General features: G+C 49.5%; 1 protein-coding gene and 1 long non-coding RNA gene across 3 annotated transcripts in view; both read right to left on the bottom strand.

Moving 5' to 3' along the window:
- GALNT16 (polypeptide N-acetylgalactosaminyltransferase 16) overlaps nucleotides 1–11207 on the bottom strand; it is a 67073-nt gene extending 55866 nt beyond the window's left edge. For both annotated transcript variants that reach the window (XM_035328289.1, XM_035328290.1), the window contains exon 1: nucleotides 10936–11207. In XM_035328289.1, coding sequence (XP_035184180.1) covers nucleotides 10936–11106 — 171 coding nt within the window. In that variant the 5' untranslated portion in view covers nucleotides 11107–11207. The remainder of the gene's footprint in view (nucleotides 1–10935) is intronic.
- Nucleotides 11208–17683: 6476 nt separating this feature from the next.
- On the bottom strand, nucleotides 17684–19327 carry LOC118168663. Its single transcript, XR_004751723.1, has 3 exons — nucleotides 19158–19327; nucleotides 18405–18495; nucleotides 17684–17737 (listed from the first exon to the last, which is right to left on the bottom strand). It is a non-coding gene; the product is annotated as an uncharacterized LOC118168663 (long non-coding RNA).
- Between the last annotated feature and the right edge of the window lie 3211 nt (nucleotides 19328–22538).

The raw sequence follows: 22538 nt of genomic DNA, 5'->3' as shown, positions 1-22538 counted from the left end.
TGCACCACACACCTGCAGGGTATATTCACCTCTTTTCCTTAAGCCACCACCCCTCCCCACAAAGGAGCCGTGACTATTCACACATACACTAGAGGAAGGGGTGTCAGCCAAGTGCCTGGTGTGAGACATTCAAAGAGAAAGTCAGAGCCCGAGCAACCCGTGTGAATCAAGACTTTAACCTTTCTTAGCCTCAGATTCTTGATCTGTAAAAGAAGATGCTCAAGGGCTCTTCAGAAATGTGTTAAGTGAAGTGCACCAGACAGATGTGTCAATACAAAATATTTAGTGCCAAAAATAACAATTGAAGTGTCTCAGTCTTACTGTCTCTGGATTGTTTCCCCCAGTAAAAAAATAAAAATTTGGGTAAAACAGATGCTACTACAAATTTGTTGAACTTAGAAAAATACTCATTCCCTTTCAGTCTGTATATCCTCAGCAGATAGATCCCTGGCTTGGTGCAATACCTAATTCCCAACTCCTGTGACATCAGCAGCTAAGACATGACTCTAGCAGGCAGTATCCCGGCTCCCAGCGCAGAAAGCAGCACTTTCTGTTCATTGACCAGCAGAGAGAAACGTGGCTGCTCAGCAGCTGAGTCAGATGGGAACTGCCCCCTACCCACACAAAGAAAATGTTCAAGGAAAATCATCCTCTGCCCACTGCTCTCTGCAGTAACACCATTAGGCCACAACACACAGCCGGGTCTGTCGATCACCTAATGTACCAGGAAGAGTTCCAGCAATCGCATTTCCCTTGCCTGAAGGGGAGGCAGTCCACTAAATCAGCTCTGGAGGAGCAGACAGGCCTCTAACAGCAGTCCTCTCCTCCCACATCTTCAGATGAGGGAACATGACCTCTACAGCAAGAGCAACCAGCTCCAGCCAGTGACCTTGAATCCTGCTCTATAGTCCCAGCATCTCTAAATAATCATTTATTCTGGTTTCAGACACTGAGCATTCAATCTGTCTCAATGCAAGCTAACACCATAGCACTGCACATCCCGAATGTTATCTTATCAATCCCTTTAATGAGACAGAAACTGTCCGAAAGCTCTTCCTCCTCTACGTACCTCCCCAAACAAGCAAGCAGCTCCAAGATATGGCATGAGGCATTACTACAGGACAGCAGTCTGCATCTGTGGGGAGACTGCCTGGATAACACACCTCCACTTTCTGTGACTGATGCAAGCAACGTGTGCAAAGACGAAAGACAAAAAATATATCTTTTTTCCTAATACACTCAAATAGCTGAAGTGACAATTAAGGACAATATTAATATTCATATTTAAAACATTCCAGTATTTGCTATTTTAATACTTCCACACCAGCCCTACATTATAGGCATATACTGAAGAAAAAAGCCCTCGTACTTTGTGCTTCTTCGTACTTCCTTCTCATTCACTGGGAGCATAAAGGAAGCTTCTCCAAGTTCATGCAAGCTACTCCAGCAAAATAAAAGGCATATGGCTGTCCACCTTCAAATTCTCAGAAATCCACTCAATCTGTTTAATTAAAAAGTGAGAGATTTATTTTTAGCTAACAGGTTTGAGAAATGTGCAGTGACATGCTCTTTTAGGTCAACACATAGTAAAGCACAGTATAAATGCCTTTTTCCTCACCAGACCCGGTGTCTGTCCAGAGGACAGATAGCTGAGCTGCCCTCCAAATGACACCAAAGATGTTCCTGGGCAGATGCTTTTCAGGTGTGCCGTGGTAATGCTGGAGGTAGTGAGCTGGCAGAAGAATTGCAAGTAGTTCTGGAGGCACAGCCCACGGGGGCTTGAACAGCCCTATCAAACAGCAGGGATTTTCCACTCTCTTCTTTCTCAAGGGGCAAAGGTAGTTAGCTAGTGAGCTTTTCTTTAAATCAGCAGGGTTTTCAGTTAATCTTGGTCATTTTCTTCCCCTCAAATAACTCCAGATAGCCCATTTCTGCTTACAGTGCAGAGCCACTCCGAAGCACAGATCTCACAGAGCCATAAGGAGATGTTCAAGAAGAAACAGCAAGGATGTGTCAGACAAGGCAGGTTTCCCTCAGGGCATGGTGCTGCTGCTGGCTGTGAGGAGGCTCCTTGGGGTGGCATGTTGCTGCTGCCCCAAAAGCCCCCCTCTGCACACCTCTGATTGGGAAGGTGGTCTCTGGGGCCTTGCAGGGCAGCTCACCTGGCTCTGGCACAAACCATAGTTCATACATCCAGTGTTACCCGCCAGTACAATGGGGCTAAATGTCTGCTCACTCGTATTTCTTCTCATCATCCAGCAGAATTTGCCTAGACAGTCTAGCCTACACTAGTTAGACCCCTTTTGACTGAAGTCAGAAGTTGCAGTAGCAGAAGTGGATGTGCAACATCCAGATTTCTGTTCTGGGGGAAAGTACAACCAGCTGAGCTTATCCTTGCAAAATTCTGCTCCTGCAAAAGTCAATGCTGCAGTTTGTGTTTGCATTTGACAATTAATTACTTGTGGCAGAAAGGCCATGTGCCCTATCAGACAGCATTGCCCATTGTACCTTGTGCCGTATGTTTAAGCACGCAGGCATTCACGTTACTGTTGCCTAGCTGCTTAAAGAAATTGTTAACAAGGCAAAAAACAAGTGCATACTACAAATGCTAGGAGCACGTTCCCAGAGGAACATGTTTTTTTCTGCAGAGGGAATGATCTTCAGGCTGCCTACAGTGGGTTTCTTCCCCCAAGAAGAGCAAATCACACAGGCTACTGGCCTGAGCCACGGGTTACGGCTGTCACTTTACATTAAAAGCAACATAAGCTGGGTAACCTCACATTATCAGGGTGAAGTCGAGGATTTAACTCTCCAAAGCCAGAGTTACAAGTGAGGCAGCAGCTGGCAGGAGCCGTGCTGCACTGCCAGCGACAGAGCCTTCAGCCTGCAGTCAGCAGCAGCGAGATCGCAGCCCAGCTCCCAGCGCTCACCTACAAGCTCAGCAAACACCCCGCGATCTATTTCTACTCAGCCTGGAGAGGCAGCTCATCCTGACGAGAAGTCATGCAGTGAAGTGGTAGTTGGTTTAATGATTAACACTGTCGCGCAGAGGAACCATTTATAAGCTTCTCCCGCCTGTATCCCCACTCCCAGCAGCTTATCCCCACTCCAAACGCTGCTTCTTCAAGCAAACGAACAGGTAGAAAGATAGGCATGATAAACCTGAGGCAGCACTTGGGGTAATCGAGAGGGTAGGAAATCCCAACACCCCCAGCCACCAGCACAAGGGACCCAGCAGCAGGGGCCGTGCCCGAGGGCTGTGCCCGCAGGCCTCAGGCCACACGGCCTGCACCTGCAGCCACTTGGAGAAGCGGCTGCTGACCGTGGGCAGCCCTGCAGCAGCCCCCCATGGTTTGATCACCCACACACGTCCCTGCCCTGCTCTCCCACCTGCAGGGGCTCCCCCAGACACGTTCCTCACGTGCAGAGTCTGCCCCGGAGGCACGGGTCCAGCAGCGAGCCAGGCTACGCGCACAGGCTTACAGCCAGCGCTGCTTTCTCTAACTTCAGACACAAAACAGCTGACAGGCAGTGGCTGAAACCTATCAAAATCTACCCACGTCACATGTTCCCAACTGACAGCGATATGTGAATTTACATTGGGAAGAAAAACATTGAGCTGATAAGGCAAATTCTGAGCTCAACAGAAGTGTTTTCCCATTCAGTCACAACTCAAATCTGGAAAGAGAAGAACCCCCTTTAGTGATTCACGTAACCTTCTGGCAACGTGCTTCCCAACTAGCCTTGCCACGGAGTGGTGACAACCACAATTAAAGCTTCATACAGGGCTGGCAAGTTAAATATAGCAGCAGGAGGTGTGTTTCTAGTGGAATTATAACTGCATTAGCAGAAAGCTAGACACACACACAAAAAAGATGATGATGATGTAACGTGGATCCCCAAAGCTTACTTAGCTTTAGTGAATCTGCCACAAGACTTGGTTTAGCAAATTCCTGGACATTTAATAAATGCTGTGTGCTACATTACCTCCTCATTTCTCTGATGCACTGCTATATAAACTAGGGAGTTCAAACCGTCATCCCATGCTTCTGTTTGCTCACATGTGTTTCATTTGAAACTCAGATGTTGCAGTTTTGCATTCCACTGAAATGCAGCTGAAGGAACCAGGTAGGTTTGCGTACCTTGTTTTCTGACCGTGCAACACGTAGGCAGCTCCAAGTGCCTTTTGCACACTCATGAGCTAGAATAATGGGTACAGGAGGCACAGAACAGCCGCAGGGGGACCCCTTCAGACACAGCTGCCCAGCAGCACTCTCCCCATGCAGCCACCAACAGCCTGCTGCGAGCCCCTGCTCCAGCACCGGCATGATCTGGGGATACGAGTGTGACAGAGCATCCCCTGCAGATCCCACAAGAACATGAGCCCAAGAGGCGCGGGCACAGCATTTTCCTCAGCTCTTCTTCAGCACTCGCAGCGATGCTAATGCCCGTTCATCCGCTCCTACCCCTTCTTTGTGGTGTCTCTCGGGAGACATTGGGGAGAAGCAGAAGAAAGACACAGAGCGTTCTGATCCCCTTTAAGCTCAATGCAACAGTCATAATCCTCTAAATAAAAAGAAAAAAGAGGAAAAATGAGATGGGCTGTGACAGGTTGGGAGGACTAAATCCCTGTTAACTAGGGCACCAAGATTTAAAGGGCTCAGCTTTGCACACATCCTAGGCCTCCGATGAGGTGCACGCAGGATGGTGTCCCTGCAATTTCTTCTACGGGCAAGCAAGAGCTGGTGAGCCCCGCTGCTCCAGTGGTGGACAAGTGGGCTCAGCATTGCCACGCTGAGACTGATGTGCCCAAAACCACGGGAGCGGCAGGAGCACTCGGGAAGCTCCTTGACTCCCTGGGTGCAAGGGACAGGAGGGGAGGGAGGGGTGCCAATGGCAAAGCACAGCTGCACAACCCAGCGGCTGAACAGCAGCGGTTAGGAGAATACCACACAACCTGTGTCATTTGCCCTGCCAAGCACCGTCATTTATATCTTCCCACCACATTCCCCTTCAGCTCCAGCACATCTGTCCTGAAAGCAAGGCTTTGGGCCCCCAAAAATCAATGAGAAATAATGTACAATTAGCAATTATGTTCAATAATGCTGGAAGCTAAGCAACGCAAGCAGATGAGCAGATTTTCCCAGCTACTTGATGAGACTCGCTCTGCGTCCTGCACTGCAAGCACAGCACCATTCACTTCTACTTTAAACTGGCTCACCCAACATCGCAGCATGAGTTGTGTCTGTTCAGGAACCTGACCTGAGCCAGCAGGTCTTTCTTTGCGTCTCTTTCACGTGCTGCCAAAAGCAGCTTTTGAAGCATGCTGGGGCAACCCCTCTGAGGCTAGACCTCCCTTTGCTGCACTTCGTCTCCTGACCTGACAGAGCCTCTGTGCCAACCACAGCTGTTCTGAAGGAGCACTGATTTCCCAGCCCTCCCCAAAATTTCTGGGTGTGCCCGGCCAGCACAGACCAGTTTCCCCAGCACAGACTGGGAGTGCTCAGCTAAGCAGGCGTGGCTCAGCAGCTGGGCATCCCAGGGCATGGCACAGCACGACTCAGACCACCCAAAGATACAGCGGATGCAGACAGACACAGATTTGCTCCAAGACATTTTTTGGAAGGGGCTACCTCACCGCAGAGCATCTATCCTGCTGCTGCCAACCCAGGCTCGGTGTAAACACCACGTTGAGCTCTGTCTGAGAGGCGGGAGAACCACAACTGTGCTCCCCTCAGCCTGCATCTGATGCTGCCAGGAGCCAGCTCTGCTACTTCTGAGCACAAAGCCAAGGGCCAAGCACCACACGTTATGCCCTAATTGCTGCTGCTCCTATCAACCCACCCAGCACTCACACTGTGAGGCTGATTGCACCCTAGCTTCAGGTGTAACTTGACATGTTTGCCCTTCAGGCAAACAGACATCCCAGGAAGTTAGGAAACACACAGCCTGCTCCACCAACAGCCTGGTGTAGCTGGCAATTCCTCCTACTGCACAACTGGATCCAAAATGCCTTCCAGGAAGGTACAAAGGAAAACAAAGGAATCACATACTTATTATAGCACTTGGGAAATACAGCATGATCACATCACTGAGCACTTCCAAGACTCACATTTCTTAACTTCAATATTGTACTATTAATTTTTACAATTAATTTACATTTTTTTTTAAAAACCAACCACTTCAAGTTGATTTGATGGTTACTGTTTGAATTGCCACTGTATCACCGTTCCCAGACTCAGAAACCAACTCAGAAGTTACCCAAGAACCTGCTTTTTGCAGGTCCTTAGATGCTCACTTATTAATCTTTTTTTTTGTTTGTTTTAGCTGTACACTTGATACCAAAAAGCACAGAGGTACAGCACAAAAATCCTTCAAGCAGGGCTTTCTGCACGTGAGCAGATGGAAAGCATCAGTGTTTTCCAGTTTTGTCCCACAGGAAGAGTTTTTCAGAGACCTGCTAAAGACACCTTGTTGGGCAAGAGTGCTTTTCTGGCTGTGGCTGTTTCAGGATTTGGCTGGTCCAGAATAAATTATTTTTTAACGTGCTCCTACATACTTCATTGAACATATAGCCACAAGCCCAATTTGGACCTGGAAAGTATGATAAGAACAGTCCACCTCCTGTCCTTTGTCTCTTACTAGTTGCAAGAAAATATGCTCACAAAAATGCAGTGAGGAATAGCAGCAGGTAGGAGACAGCCTTTTTTCACTCCCTGCTGCACACTGAGCAAACTCTGCTGTGCCCACAGCATCGCCCCCTTGCAGCTGATCCTTCCTGACCCGTGCATTTCTGCTAATCCAGTTTCTGGTTCAAATGTTCACAGAAGAGTGACCTCAATCAAATGTTTTGCTAAGGATATCTCATCTGAAATGCTTCACATGATTTGCAAGTTAAGGCTCCCAAAAGCCCTGCGAAGCAGCTAAAATCTCCATTTTAGATTTTGGGGAAACTAAAAGGCAGCGCAGAACTGCTTCTCTTCCCAGCAAACGTTGCTAAATTTTTAGCTTTTAGATCACGGAGGTTTGTCAGGGCGGTTTTATAAACACAAGGAGAAATCTAACTCTGGAAGCAGCAGCACACTGCGTTCTCACTAAAGCCTGCAGCTGCTTCACCCACTTATCAAAGGCAAGGCTCTGCTAAAAATGCTTTTTGGGGAGCGCTGTGCTTTCAGCCCCCCACCTCCAAGCACCATCCCAGCTGCCCAGGTCACCACGCTCCCCTATACCAGAACTGCCACGCCACACACCAACAATGCCAATGCTGCCAACTGGATTTAATTAACATCACTGTGAACCTTTTCTTAAAATTATTATTATTTATTTTTAATGTCTCACACGGGCCACTGAGACAAGTTAAATACGACCATTTTCTGCCAGTTAGACAAATGGCATTCCCACATTTCTAAGATAAACGCTGTAAGTAAAATATTAGGCTGTCGAACTGCCCCTGAACATTAGTCTTAGAGAAACAGGCACGCAGTGATCCTTTTCTGGCACAGGGCTCTCATCTGCTGCTGGTAACAGAGATCCCACGGAGAACCAGCACGTTGTAGGGGCTCATCCACAATAGGAACTGCCACCACAAGCCGCCAAGGACTGTCCCCCTTCCCTAAATAAATAACAGCACATCGAGGCAGCCTTGGTAGCAAACAGGAACAAGCCACCAGTTTGGCTACCCAGAGAACTCCAGCCACTACCTGATATCTGGCTGAACAAGAGGGAAACCAGGCGACTGGCATCCTTCCTCACCAACTTGTTCGATGCCCAGAGACAGCGCCTTGTCAGCCCAGCCCAGAGCCCCACCAGCTGCCTCACAACAGGCAGGCAGAGCTCGGCTCGGTGCCGCTCGCAGAGCATTTAGAAACCCTTTGCTACAAGGGAAAAGGACACAGCGATCTTATCTGCCTGGTGTTCATTTTAAGTGGCTGAACACAGAGATAGCGAGCAGCCACCAGAGCTGACACCGGGAAATGTGAGGCAGTGCGACCGTGCCGGAGCTGTCAGCTGCCAAGCAGCCTCTGGTGGGATCACAGAGAAGCTGCACAGGCCACAGAAGCTGGCAGGACAAAGGTAACAGACAGTGCGACCACTCCGAAGAGCAACCAGGCACCACCTAACACAGTCTATCTTCCAAAGATGCTGGTTTTGTGCCACCCCAGGAAAGCCAGCCAGCTGGAGAAGCCCTCGGGCACCCTCGCATCCAGTTTTTGACTCAGGAGTGGGAGCAAATAAATCCTCAACACACACCATCAGCCAACAAGAAAAACTCCTCAGGGATGCCTGCCAGCCACCCCTCTGAGCAACACACTTTGCAGGGACGGGGGTGCTCTGGGCGAGCTTCCCACCCAGCAGCGTTTTGTGGCAGGAGGATGGAGTCAGGCTCTGGCCATCAGCTCCACGTGAAAGCAGATGAGCAGCAAGTGGTGAATGATTAACAGTCTGTGTGTCGTGTGGAAACGATGCCAAAGCCCCTCTGAAAACACATCGCACAGGTTCTGCCTCTGGGAAGCCTCCAAGGGTCAGGAGGCAAACAGAAATAGTGCTTTCCCTGGACTCTGACACTTGCCCACGGTGGATGGAACAGGGAGCGTCCAGGGGCACAGCTCACACTGATTCACGCCTCCAGTTTCCCAATTGCTGCATTTTTATTTCAAGCACCTGTAGGACCTGTTTGGGTAGAGGCTGTTGCATAGAGGCCAAGTATCCAGATTTCTGGATAAGGAACAGGGATCTGTAGGATCACCATTAACGCATGAGCTATTTCTGGGACACTGCTTGATCTCTGACATCCCCACTGCCCAGCTTTAGCATTCAAAGATTTCCCTTGCTGACTCCAAGAGTCACACATCCAGAATTTAAGTTTAAACTTGTGCTAATAAATGTGAGGTAAACAAGTAAGAAACCAGTTTCAAGATGAGACTCAGAATCAACTGTTCTTTTTTTTTTTTTTTTTTTTTTTCCTGAAGTTATTTTTATTCATCAGGAGAGAATAATTAAGAAAACCACATCTCACTTCAAGCCCAGAAAGCACTCCACCATAATTCACCCAGGATCTGAAATGTCACAGCATAGATGCAAGAGCAGAACTCTTGGACTTGCTCATCAAAGAGACACAATTTTCCCCCCAGACAGAGAAGCAGCCAATTGCAGAAAAATGAAAAAATATTTTTCCAGTGAACCAGAAGTCACATGAGTCACCCTTACTTGCAGATGAACCCAAACCTGAACTCCAGCATCATCAGTCACACAGAGCAGAGCAGACCAAAAGCTAGCTGAAAACAGGCAGCTTGCCTTGGCGGCTCTGTGGAAGGCCAGGGGACTCGAGCAGCACGCAGAGGATACACACGCCTTCTCTTGCACAACACTGCCATTATTTATTACCTCAAGTAGTTCAGCTTCTCGGGGAACGAGCTCAGGGCTGAGGGCTCTGCACAGCAGAAGGACAGCCATGTCTCTAGATAACCATTTCTCCCTCAGGGTTTTCCCTCCTGGTTCAATTTCAGGTTGAAATGGCACATTTTCTGGGCTGGATGGGGGGCGGATGGCGGGCAGCACTGTAGCCCCAGCAGGAGGAGGCAAGACAAACGCTGAGACCACCTTGTGCAGCCACAGCCACGCGTAACCAACCCCACAGACTCACACAGGGCACATGAGACCACCCACTCGGGGCCTCACTAGATGCCACCCCTGTGGGACAATGCTGTCCCCAGCATGCATGAGGGGATGCCCAGACACCACAAAACCCCGCTGTTGCCCTTCTCTCTGCAAGGGGATCGCTGCAGGTCAAGACATGGTATTGCCACCACACCGCGATGTGGTCAGATATGTCAGGAGAAGGTCCTCCACCCCAGCCACTGCCTTCCCGGGGGGTGGCACATCGTGGGACCCCAGCACGGAGGGATGGGAGAGAAAGGGATGATTATTTCTCCCCGTGATATGGGATTTCAGTGGTAAGGGATGCTTCGCAGCGACCTGCGAGCAGGCTGGGATGTGGAGCGGCAGCTGCCCGGCGCTGCAGCTTGTAAAGCCAGGCACTGAGGTTAGCAGCGAGCTCACACCGCCTCCCGCAAGCAGCAGCAGCACAGCAACGCGCGGCACCTCCACGGCATCCTCCTCCCGCGGATTTTAGGGCACGCAGATCCAGGAAACCTTGCACAAACCCTGCGAGGGGGAGCGAAGTAAATGCAATTAAAAAAATAACAACTGAAGGGTAAGTGGGGGGAATTGAGAAATAAGCTGCCAGAGCCGCATGCTCAGCACACGCAAGAAATATGGGGCTCGGGGCAGCTTTCCCCACGCTGAGGGGGGATCCGACAGACCCTCGCACTGTTCGACAGCACGGGAACGTTTTGCAGCGGGGTGCAGAACAGCCCGGGGGCACCGCAGGCACGTCCACAGCCCCGCTCCTCAGGACCTCGGAGATGCCCCAGCCGCTGGAAACAAACAACACCCTCACCGTGCCAGCAGCCTCAGCTGTGACTTTTGAGTTTCCCCCTCTGCAAGCAGCGGCCGAGGGTGTCAGCAGAAGGCTCTTTTGCCCTGCCAAACAGCCCCCGAAGGCACGGAGCCCTGTATTTCAGCCAGAGCACAGCGAGCCCTGCCCCTGCCGCTTTTGTTGCCTGCCGGCTGCCGACGGGGCCACGCAGAGCGGCTCCCGAACTGCATCACTGCCGGGCCACCTCTGCCCCTGGGCTGCCTCGTTATTGTTATTATTATTTTTAATTAAGCTATTCCTGGAGTTGCGAGAGCCGCCGCTGCGCCCATGCTGAAGTGGACCCAACCTCCCCCCGCGCAGCATCGCCCCGCTCTCCCGCTGCCATGGTTACGAGCGGGCACGCCAACCCCCCCCCCACAAGAAACGTTGGGGGGGGGGCCCAAAGCGACCCCAAATCCCCCTCCTCGCCCGAGCGCGGTTCTCCCCACCCCACTCACGGCCAGGGGCAGGCTCCCGTCCTCCCGGCGGAGCTCCGGCCGGCCCGCCGCCCTCGGCCCGCCGCCGCCCGCCGCCGCGCGGGGCTTGCTGTCCTGCCATAAGTAGTAGAAAGTGCCCAGGATCCAGGCGACCGTCAGCACGGCGATGGCATTGGCCCGCAGCCTCCTCATGCCGAGAGCCCCGGTGGAGCTTGGGAGCGCTGCCTCGCCGGGCAGCGGCGGCGGAGGGAGGCGGGGAGGCGGCGTGGGGCCCCCCCTTCCTCCTCCTCGGGCTGGGGAGGGACGGGTTAGGGCCGGGCCGCCCCCCGCACCCGCCGGGTCCTAACGCCGGCAGGAGGGGACCGGAGGACAGCACCGGCACAGCCCCGTAATGGAGGCGCCCTCCCCCCGCGGCCAGCCGCCCCCCGGGACGCTGAGGGTCCCAGCAGAACCCCCCGTGCCTGCAGATCACACGGCCCGGCTGCCTCGCTTCGCCGCCCCCACTGCGTCCCGGCGTGCCCAGAGCGGTGCTTTTTAGGAAACAGCACAGAAAACCTCAAAACTCAGAGCTTATTTGTATTACCTGGGTAACTCGGCCTGCTGAGTACAGAAATGAGTGACAGAAAGCATCCCGCACAGAATCACTACTGCCCGTAACTCCCTTTGTTGATCGTAAGAAAACCACTAGGTAGATTAGCTAATCCTTCCCGTTGAAGGCCCCAAACGCCTTTTCTAGGTGCCCTGTAGAAAAGTGTCAAAAACGAGCGGGTTGACCCCTGCCCGGGAGCAGCGGCGATAAATGGGATATGAAGAGGTTTCTCCTCACTGAGCAAAGTCACCGCTAGCCACCCCAGAGGGCATTATTCCCCTACAGGTAAGGCCTGTAGAAACTCAGCCAGACCCGCCTGGCAGCTCAGAGCCATCAGACGAGCTGCTCACACTGGCCCTGAGGCACCCCACTCGACACAGATAAACCAGACCCACAGAGACCTGTTATTCAGGTCGCCTAAGCTTCGGGACCTGAGCCGAAGAGCCGAGGGAGTGCTGACAACATGCTAGCTGCCGCCCTGGGGCACACAGCACCCGTTCAGCGCAGCCACCACAACGAGACACGTACTCGAGCAGCACTATGCCTCCGCACGCTTTGCAGACATGTCCCCAGCCATATTCCATCTTCAAGGGCCCAAAGCTCCACTGGCTCCCAGGCCCGAGCTATGAGTACCAAGGTCGTGTGCTCTGCAGTCAGAATTTGCAAGGATTTCACCTCCGGCTGCAGAGCTTTGCTCCAAAAATCTCACCTCTCATTTAAGAGACAGCGTATTTTGAACTTTGTGCTTGTACAGGGGCCTCTGACAACTCAAATTCTTAATGTGTGGCTATACTATAAGCTGCAAGGTTGTATACAGGTATTGGAGACAGCCTTATCAGAAATAAGCACCAGAAGCAGCCTAGCAGAGATCTCAACGCAGCCTCCAGAGTAGATATATAATGAATATTAACAGTGACAATATTGTATTGCTGATTTTGCAAAAGCATTAGACAATTCAATGAATACCTCTGTTGCCTAACAGAAATTACCTGAAAAACATAATAAACTGAACAAATCAGTCTTATACAAGCATCACAGCAGAACTGTGGGGTCTTACCACCACAACTGTTCTTTTTTGTTCCCTCTATAGCTGGGATTTCCATGCTAGAGAAGTCTTTATTTTTATTTTGAGACATACTTAGTTCAGTTCTGTACAGTGGAATGATATAAGGTACCCTTTGATAATTCAAGTGGCTGATTTGTTAGCCTACCTATTTAGTGAGTAATCTTCATACAGTAATAGGAAGGAGGAATATGATCAGCTACATGGAAGAAGTTTATGCAGGGGGCGTGTTTAGGAACCTTATTTTCTTTATAATCACCTTCAATAGGAAGGGATCTCCTAGAGCCCTGAAGGTTGAATAGTGCACTTGAGAAACCAGTTCTGTATTTCTGGGTGATAGCCTTGGTAACAGCTAGAAGAGTAGATCTGGTATCCCAGATAGAATTAAAGTGTTCTTCATTGCAGAGAGAGAGAGAGAGAGAGAAGAGAAAAAAAAAAGAAAAAAAGAAAAAAAGCATCATCCAGACTTGTCTTGTCTTCACAAAAAGTAAAACATGGCTGTTTTATAGCTATGGTGCAGAGAACATGTTTGTCAGATTGCTGATGAATGTAGCTGAGCTTTCAACTATGGAACATCTGCAGAACACAAAAAGGCTTTCCTTAGCACTATTCTGATCTGATAAATCATGTCCGCTATTTTTTTGTGGCCTCCAGGCATGGAAGTGCCATCTGAAATGCAAACATAAGGTCTGTCTAGACTCCAGAAACAGTTTGGACAAAGTCATCCAGAGTTTAGCTAATAACATTTAAGGAAAATCAGCATTAGAGTTCAGGGGCTGGAGCAGGTCACGCAAGGCTGGGCTGTGCAGCTGCACCCTTGCAAGACCTCTGTTTCACTTTCACTTTTCACAAGGTTTCACTTCACCAGGCTGGCAGCAAGGAGAACAGCAAAGGGGGAGAAATGAGTGTGTGGTGCTGTCCTGCGGGGATGTGGTTCCTTTGCTCAGGGAGATGCAGCTCTGCTCACCCATGGCCCACCAGCCAGGCACGGAGCTGCACCTCATGCAGAAGTACCCCATGCCCAGCTGGGCTCCTGCCTGCTCACTGAAAGCACTACAGGCTGGGGACCCAGAAAGTCACGTATCTTGAAGCCACAAGGGCTAAGGATACAGTCACAGCTCATTTCCCCGGAGCTTTCCATCCACAGAGGTTCCTTCTGTTAATTCTCACTTCAAAGCCCACCCATACACTCAGCTGAGACAGTTCCATTGTTTTCTTAGGCAAGCTTGTCATGGCTGCTAGCCAAGATAAGCAAGTGAAGAGCAGCCCCAGCTCAGGAACTTTTCCCACAACACCTCTCCTCAGAGAGGTCCTTCTACATGGGCAGAGCACAGTACCTTGGAGAAGAGTGCAAGACATCTCAGGGTGGTTTTCTCTGAGGTTGCTGCCACCAAGTGGCTCCTTCCTCCTCCTCCACTCCATCCCTGGGCTGGAGGCTCACCCTCCCTGGTGAAGTTCCTGCTCTCTTTGAGCAAGGGTGACTCTGCTCCCAGGTGCTCAAGCAGGTGCATTGGCATGGGTGAAAGCAGTTTACCTACTGAAGGACTCTGAGTTCAGCCCTGGTTTCAATTCAGGAAGACCCTTGGAAAAAATTAGAAAGGGAGAAGTGTTTACCCCAGTGGGCAGAAAGAGCCATGGAGTCCCTTCCCCACAGCAAATGGGGAACAATCTGATGGTCTAACTCTAGCACCTCACTATGCTCTTATCCAGATCCAAACCACTCCTCTGCAAGCCTTTGAGATGAGTTTATCCATACTGCAGTGCCAACATGGTAAAGTGTGTGCCACCAGCCTCCACTGCCTGGAACTGGAAAAGAAAAATGTTATCTGCATTACTCATCTAGAGTGGCCAAATTCATAAATTGCCCAAATACTTTCCATTTCCAAAGAGCTTCTTCATGCTGGTCAGAGGTTGTGGGTGTGTTTGCATTTCTGAAAACCTACATTGCAGTGCCCCAGATCATCGGTCACCCTGCACACCCTTGTTCTCAGCCACCTGCACCACAAAAGCACAAGCTGTGCCAGAAATCTAACAGACCATCTTAAACACGGCACAGAGCTAGATGCCATTCAGGCTCCCTCCAGGTGATCACCTCCACAAACACCATAAAGAGGCCAGACAGAAATTACTCCCCCAGGAGTGGCTCCATCCTTAATCTATTCTGATGCCCAGCCAGAAGAGGCACAGAGGGTGAATGCTGATTATTTCTGCAATTAACAGAAGATGAGCTGCCTGGGATGGCATATTTGCCAACCAGGACAGAAATACCTTCTGGTTCATGGTTTCTGGCCGATGTCCAAGCAGTAAGGTGGTGGAGGGCAGTGACCCAGGGCAAAGATAGGGCAAAGAGCATACTGTTAACTGGGAACTGGAATTTGAATTGCTTTGTATTAAATTGCACTGTTAAACATTCTCTTAAGTGGTATTTAAGGTCAGTTTAATCTTAAGGTTATCTTCATGAAGATTTTTCTTAATGAAAATGAGAACAGAAGAATCCCCAATAAGCTATAATTAACAGCTCTGCAATGCACTTGTGTTTCTCAAGAGAGAAGAACCTGCTAAAAGGCTAACCATGGCCAGACTAATCTCCTTCGAGAGTCTGAAGAAGCCAGGAAAGTGTTCAGAGATGGTTATCTGGGACAGGGGACCCTTGGGAGAAGGGGCCAGGTAACCCACCCATCCATCGCTGCAGGAACTGTACAGCTGCACAACCTTAGAGAAGACAGCGGTATTACCTTCTGCATTGTTACTCCAGTATGCGTTTCTTCTCCCTTCCTCAGAGGGAGCTGAAAAAATCCACAGAGGAACATCCTTCATGTAGCGAGGCTCCCTAGATCAGCACGGGGTGTCAAAGGGGTGAGGTGACTGATGGATTCAGGAGGGTGACGAGGTGTGCTTGCAGCCCTTTGAATCTAGGTTCTAGCTCAGAGCAGTAATGGTTCACATTAGTGCTCCAAAGCTGGCCAAGCAATTGTTCCCCACCCAGCTCTGTGCTGAAGCTCACTCATCTCTTGGGATGTAGCTCAACACAAAGATCTGTTTTCCCTATGGCAGAGGCCAGTCATATCCTGGTGCAGCTGAGCCTCTGCAGTCAGAATTGGCCACATCTTTCAGCTGGGTCTCTGGAGACAACTGAGCCAATCCTGGAGCAACCCCCGTGCAGCAACTCAACACATCAAGGATAAAGAGGAGTGGAGTTAGGGCAGAATCAGGCAGGAGATATCAACACACACAAAAAGAAACCACTCTGGAGTCATGCACCCATCATGAGATGTTTTGAAAGTGTAGAAACTAAACATTTAAGTAGAATAAGTTATATATTAATGCAAATTATTAAACTAGAAGATCCACTTATAATCAACTTGATCAGCTTTATGAGCCTGACTTAAGGAAAGCAGTAGAAGGGAGGATGAGAACTTATGTCCCTTTCTCACCCCAGATCATTTGCTTCTCTTACTTGCTGTATCTTAACTTCCCTAGGACAGGGATTTATTTCCCACCTTTATGGTAAAGCACGTAACACTTTTCTTGTGCTCAGAATTAATTAACAATAAAATCTTTTTATTACAATCTGATGACTATTTGCTCTCCTTTATTGGCAGCACATCACAGTGCTGAATGTGACCTGAACTGCAATTTAATCCTCATAGAAATTCTAAGCTTTTAAAGCTCAATATAGCCACCAGGATAGTGCTCATAATAGCCCTCTTAGCTGCAAAGCAGCAGCAGCTTGCAATGCTCATCTGGCAAAGTGATGAGGCTCCAGTCTCCCACTACAGAGGAATTCCAGACAAAAAACACTGCAGTCTGGGAAATAACCTGTGAAAAATATCCTACCCAGTTTCTCACACATCCCATAAGAGCGGCTTGCATCGTGTGCAGCAAGCTGGGTTCAAGTCAAGTGCACTGAAAAAATGCTTAATTTTCCTAAGAGTCACAGCAACATACTTATTTCTGAAGCCCCATCCCTCAAAATAACCCAGACAATTAACAGAACACTTCTCAAAAGATTCCAGCCCTGGCACTCAGCGTGAGAAACCTCAGGCTGAGGGGAGGCCAGAAATAGGAGCCATGGATCTGACAGCCCCAGGGGCTCCACAATGCCCCCGATCCACAACTTTGGCCAGGTAGGGTCCAGACCCACCTCCAGGTGGAAGCTAGAAAGGGCAACAAAGCCAAGAAAAATGTTGGAATCCGGAGGATATCTGGAGCAAGCATCCATCACATTAAGGTGGGGAAGAAAAAAAAAAGTCCAGCATGCTGGTGCTTTCCAGCTTTTTGAACTTGCAGGCAAGAGGGCCTTGCAAATTCACTCCAGCACAGACAAACTCTGTTCAAGGGCAAAACACAGCCACCATCACTGCAGCAAGTGGGGCACCCTCAGCAGCGTTCAAGGCTCCCTCCCAGGGTCACAGGGTGCCCCTTTTTGTTCAGCTGCCTCTGGCTGGCAGTAGCACAAGGAGTACCAGCACAGCACTTCCCATCTGCGGCACTTTCAGTCCCTGAGAGTCCAGCCAGATCAACGCAGCACTGAGGATTTACCAGTTTCTACCTTTTCCTGTTCATGTTATATTGGAACATCGTAACTCACAGGAAGGCAGGAGTAAGGGATTTCTGGGATATTTATTGAAATCACAGCCTCAGTGGAACCACAGCCAAGGAAAATTGCCGACCTGATGTCCTCTCATGGACTTTATGAGGTCTTCCAGCACAGAAACCCCTTGTGCTGGGATCAGGCAGGTCCAGCCGTTTTGCAGAAGCTCTCAGCAGTGACAGCTCTGCCCAGCACAAGTTGGGTGTTTCAGCCCCTGCCCAGGTGCCCCTTCAGGCCCTGCCAGTGGTGGGACAGAAGAGGCTGCATGTGAAGCACCCACCTGCCCCTTACCCAGCTGTGCAGAGAACTTTTCATTTGTTTTGTCAGGAGCACTAGCATCAGCCACCTCAATGCAAGCAGCAGGGTCTCAGCACAGGTCCACGACCTCCCTGGCAGCAGCCTGACCAAGACCAACACTGCAAGGCTCTGAGAGTACTTGGCCCCAGCTGAAGGCGATGAGGGTTTGAGGGTATTTACCTCAGTGAGTTTGCATCATCCCTGTTTGGTATCTCCACACTCACCAGCCCTGTCCAAGTCTCACAGCAGGCACATGGGGCTCCCTGATTTTCAGATCAGTCTCACGGGGGAAAAAAAAGCTTTGGAAGCACAAACATGAGGGCAATTTTCCTCTGGAGCTCCCCAACACTGGTGTCTGCGGAGACAGCCTCATCAAGAGAGTACCTGATGCTAGGAGATACCTATTACACAGCATCCCAAAGGACTGCTAAAAGAGTAGCATTTCATCTTACTGTTCCCTATAGGATCTGTTCATGGACATAGTCTATAACCTGTTATAATATAAACCTATAATATATACCTATAATCTGTTAGTAGTGTCTGCAAGGTCCAACGCTTCACTGGGTCCTTCCCTGCTGCCTTCATGGTTTTGTCCACTCAGCCAGCCTCCCCTTCCCCAAACTGAGGTATCTCAGACTTTGTTTCCCCTTTAAAGGCAAGGTGCCTGACCATTAGGAATCCATTTTTATAGCCCATTTGATACAGTAAGGCTATCTAATAGAAATTTCTTTGTAACATTAACACAGAAAGTCAGATTCACATTCTTTAGAAATTCACATTATAGGACAAATGTTTTCCCCCCCCCTAAAGAGAAGGGTGCTTTATAAGTGCTGAACAAAATGAACTCCCCCAGTCTCATGCAGAAGAGGAGAACGAGAATTACGGAGAAAGAAATTCCACTGTTTAAAAAATGACCCCTCATTTTTGCTCATAATTATCTCCAATACCTGAATGCGAGGCTTGGCAATAAAGAGCTGTCACTGCAGGAGCACAGCAGCCAGAAAAAGGAGTGAGAAATGGGAGGAACTGCTTAAGCCACTGTGATCAGAAGCAATACTATTTCATTTGAAAGCCTGCATGTCTACAGAGATGCTCAGCACATCAGTGCAGTTTTTTTTCAGATGCAGAGATTCATCAACACACGAGTATAAGCACATCCACACGTGTTTCACACACTCAGATTAGTTTCCAAGTCTAATTTGAGCTTCCAGCAGACACTGCATCCTCTGCTGCTGGCTGAAGACAAGGAAAATCTCTCCCACAGGAGCTAAAAGCCATCACAAACCTGACCATTTCTGTTTGAAGGTCACAGCAAGATTAAAGAAATGTACCATCTCCAGAAAATATATATGATCACTGGCGCATGCAGCTCCTCTCTAAATGCGTGCACTGCAACATACTTTGCTCCATGGAGAGAGGATGAAAAAGGCTGTGTGCAACAATTGCAATCACACTGCTTGATGGAATACCAAAGAACACTTACGTGTTATTTTGGCACAGTAAAGACTACGCAGACAAAAATAACCATACTGATAGTCCCCTGCTCCCAGGTTTTACATTCCCATGTAGAGTTGTGTGCAGCCTCAGCCTCCTGGGAGGCACACCACCATTCATCAGCATGTTACCAATATTTACACTCCATAGTCCAGTTCTTTCCTTCTTCAAGCTCAAACCCCATTGACACAGGACCACAAACACACCCCATGACTCTGCCCAGCTGAGCGGTAGCCCCATACCCACTCCTCCATGTATCCACTCATCCCAACCCTGTGTCCCCAGGACAGCTAGGCAGGGACCAGAGAAGACAAAGAGCTAAGGACCTGCACCATTAGCACGAGAGAAATACCACAGAGGGAATACATAAAGCAGGACAAGGAGCCTCCGCTTGCCTTTATCATTTGGTGTAGGGAGGAGCTCGATGAGAGGCAGCTGTGGCCAAAGAGGACAGCTGCATCTTGTAGGGCCGTTTGGTCTCTGCCAAGCTCTGAAGGACGGGTTTGCTTTGACTGATTTCCAGCCCTCAGAGATTTCTGCATCCCCACAAACATAATCTGTGATAAAAATAGATTTTACTGCTTTATTTTTTATTTTATTTTACCTCTTCTGCTTTCTAAACATCACATCCTCATTCATCTCTGAAGGCTGTTGTGCAAGTAGCTTCGTTGCACTGGGGGATTTGGGCAGCTGCTCAGATGGTGGTGGTGGCTCCACTCTCCCAGCTCTGGTCCACCTGAGACCACTCTCACCACATCCCTGAAATGAAACTTTGAAGCCTAACTTTAAAATTTACTTCCCAAGACTGGGTTTTCCAGCTCTCCCTCTCTTTGTGTCACCCCCCAGGGCATTTATTTCTTTTCCAGTGTTTGGAGAGAAACAAAGATTCAAATTAAGCATGGTTGGTAGTACAAGAGCAATGGTTGGTAGTACAAGAGCACAGATCTAATTTCATTAAACTCTGCCCTGAACAGGGGCACCAAGGGGAAGAGCCACATTTCATACCTCGCAGCTGGAAGAGAACACGCTGCAGCTAACTGCATCTCAAGGAATGGCCAGCAACTAAAGCCTTTCTGATGCTTGTGAGGGAAAACCTGCTTCTCATTCTTAGGGGATATAAATAACAACATTTGTCAAAAAGGAGACATGGGAAAAAATTGCAGAAAAAATGAAACACATACAGTTCCGAAGGATGAGAAAGGAGACTTGTTTTGTTTCTTAGAAACACTGTAACTTGTTGGGGTTTAGGAGCTTTAAAAAAAGGTATCTGTAAATCGAAAACTGAGCTGCTCAACCCTCCGTCAGTGACTCTTCTTTTTCTTGCAAATACGCCGAGGCTGGGCCTGCCAGGTATGAGCTCATCAGGGCACTGCAGAGGCTGGACGTGAGGAGAGGCAGGGGTCAGATATGAAGGTAGGACTGAGATTTCAGAGTCGAAAGTTCCTCCACAGAAGGGATGTGGGGAGATGGGTAAACCCCAGGGCTCGGCTCAGTGAGTCACTGGTGTGGGAGAGCAGCAGCCCCCTTCCCGTGGACGTGCACTTGCCAGCAAGCAGAGGCTCTGCCAGCTGTGTCCATCATGGCTATGTATTTCATCTGCAGGCAGGCCTACCCCTACTGTTCTAGTCCTGTCATCACATCTCATGCACAATTTTAATGTGAGCTCTATCTGGCATGGCTCTTCTCATGATCTCATCACTGCTCTTAAATCCTTAGGATTCACCTGAGTCTGGAGGGGGCCTTAGCAGAACTGGGACCAGCTCACACAGTGATGAAATGCAAAATGTTATGACAGCTATGGGACAAATCCATCTCGTGCAATCCCTGCAGCCTGTGGAGCAAAGGTGACACCCTACTAGAAACACAGGGCATCCTGTGTGTGCACCAGACTCGGGGCAAAACACACTGTGAGGGAAGAAAGACCTGGTTAAAAAGGATGGAGGTTTGCTGAACAAGCCAGAAGGAAGCAACCACGCTCAGAAACGTAAAACCCCAGTCCTTAATGGACAAGGTGAAGCAAATGCTCCACTTTGTCCCATCTCCCTCCTTCTGCTTTCTGCTACTCCAGGTCCTTCCTACCACCTGGATTAAAAAAGAGAGCAAGGAAAGGCACCATTTTCTGTTCACTAGCAGAAATCTAGCCCTGTCATTAAATAAATAAATAAAAAAGGCTGGCAGTTTTTTATGACGCGAGGAAGTGGAAAATGAAAGGTCTGGGCCAGAAAAGCCAAGAATGGCAAACAGGCATCACAGTGAAACATGCCTGGCAGATCTGGAAATGAAAGCCCAGCCTCCCGGAGCCCAAGGGGGAGCTGACAGGAGAGAGCACTCCGGAGGAGGGATGTTGTGCGTGAGGGGCAGGCCAGGAGATTCCCAGCTGGGTGTCCGAGGCCTGCTGAGGAAGAGGCAGGAGGCTGCTCCTCACACAGGCCACTCCACACTGTGGAGGTCCGCGGGAGGAGGGAGAAAAGTCTGGGCTCTGAATTAGATCACATCCATCTAAATCTGAGTTTCTTTTAAGTCATCTGCAAGAGAAAAGATCTGTGGTGGCATCAGACTGTTAGGCCTTTGCCCATTCATTGTGAGCTGAGGCCCATCAAAATCTCCACTCACGTTTAGGCCACAGCCCACTGCAGTATAAATAACAAAACTTAAGGTTCATTTTTGGCTCGGACATGTTTTTTCATAAATAAAATATTGGAACCAGTGACCTGGTGCTGCCTTCATGGGCTGGCCTTAGTCTGACTCTGCACATTTGTTCAGGTTCCCAATTTTTGTCCCTCGACTGGGCAGAAGTCAATATGAGTGCTGCAGGCAGTGCCTCTAAGTTTGGAAGGGTCTCCAGATACTTCTGGTTTTGTGCCTCCGCTGGTTTTGTCATTCCTTGTCCTCGGCCCACATGCCAGGCTTTGCTGTGGGTGTACTGAAGTAAAGTGTTCACAGCTTTGAGCAGGTTTCAGAAGAGAGTTTATGGATGGTGAGAAACGAAGTGGGACAGACAGAAATGCCTGAAGGGAAGCACTTTCTCCCTCTCTCTGAAGTGTTCAGATGTGGTTCTGAAAGTCCCGTTCAGCAGCTTGTTCTCAGTAAAATATCCCAATCTCATGTTGTTTTTGTGTGTTCTTTCCCCCACTCCAAGATATGTTGCTACAGGTGGGAACCCTTTTTTCCAAGACTTTTACTCTGGTTCCAGCTATTCTGCACTTCAGGTGCAATGTCCTACCACAGCCCCACCTGCTGAGACATGAGCTCAGCTACTCTCTAGGGATTTGAGGCGTCAGAAATTAGACATTCAAGCCTTGTGGCACCTTGCAGGAACAGAATTTCCCTAGGGAGCCATCTGATGGAGCAGTGACGCATTTCTCACATTCATTGTGTGCGGTTTGGGTCTCCTTGATGTGAAAGCAATGGGGAGTAGGAGCCAAAGGTTCCTACTACAGTGAGAAACAGGAGCTCAGCTACTTGGGACCGTTCTGCTCCTTTGCTCCTGAGGCAGATGGCCTCGCAGTTATCAAACAACCTTCCACATTGTTCTGGGGGACCTCCAATGCCTGGTTCACCTGCAGGCTCATTTGTCCAAGTCTGCT

Source organism: Oxyura jamaicensis, chromosome 5 (assembly GCF_011077185.1).
Source record: "Oxyura jamaicensis isolate SHBP4307 breed ruddy duck chromosome 5, BPBGC_Ojam_1.0, whole genome shotgun sequence".
Lineage (NCBI taxonomy): Eukaryota > Metazoa > Chordata > Aves > Anseriformes > Anatidae > Oxyura > Oxyura jamaicensis.
The sequence above is the reverse complement of the archived record's forward strand: the minus strand, read 5'-3'. Positions and strand labels throughout refer to the sequence as shown.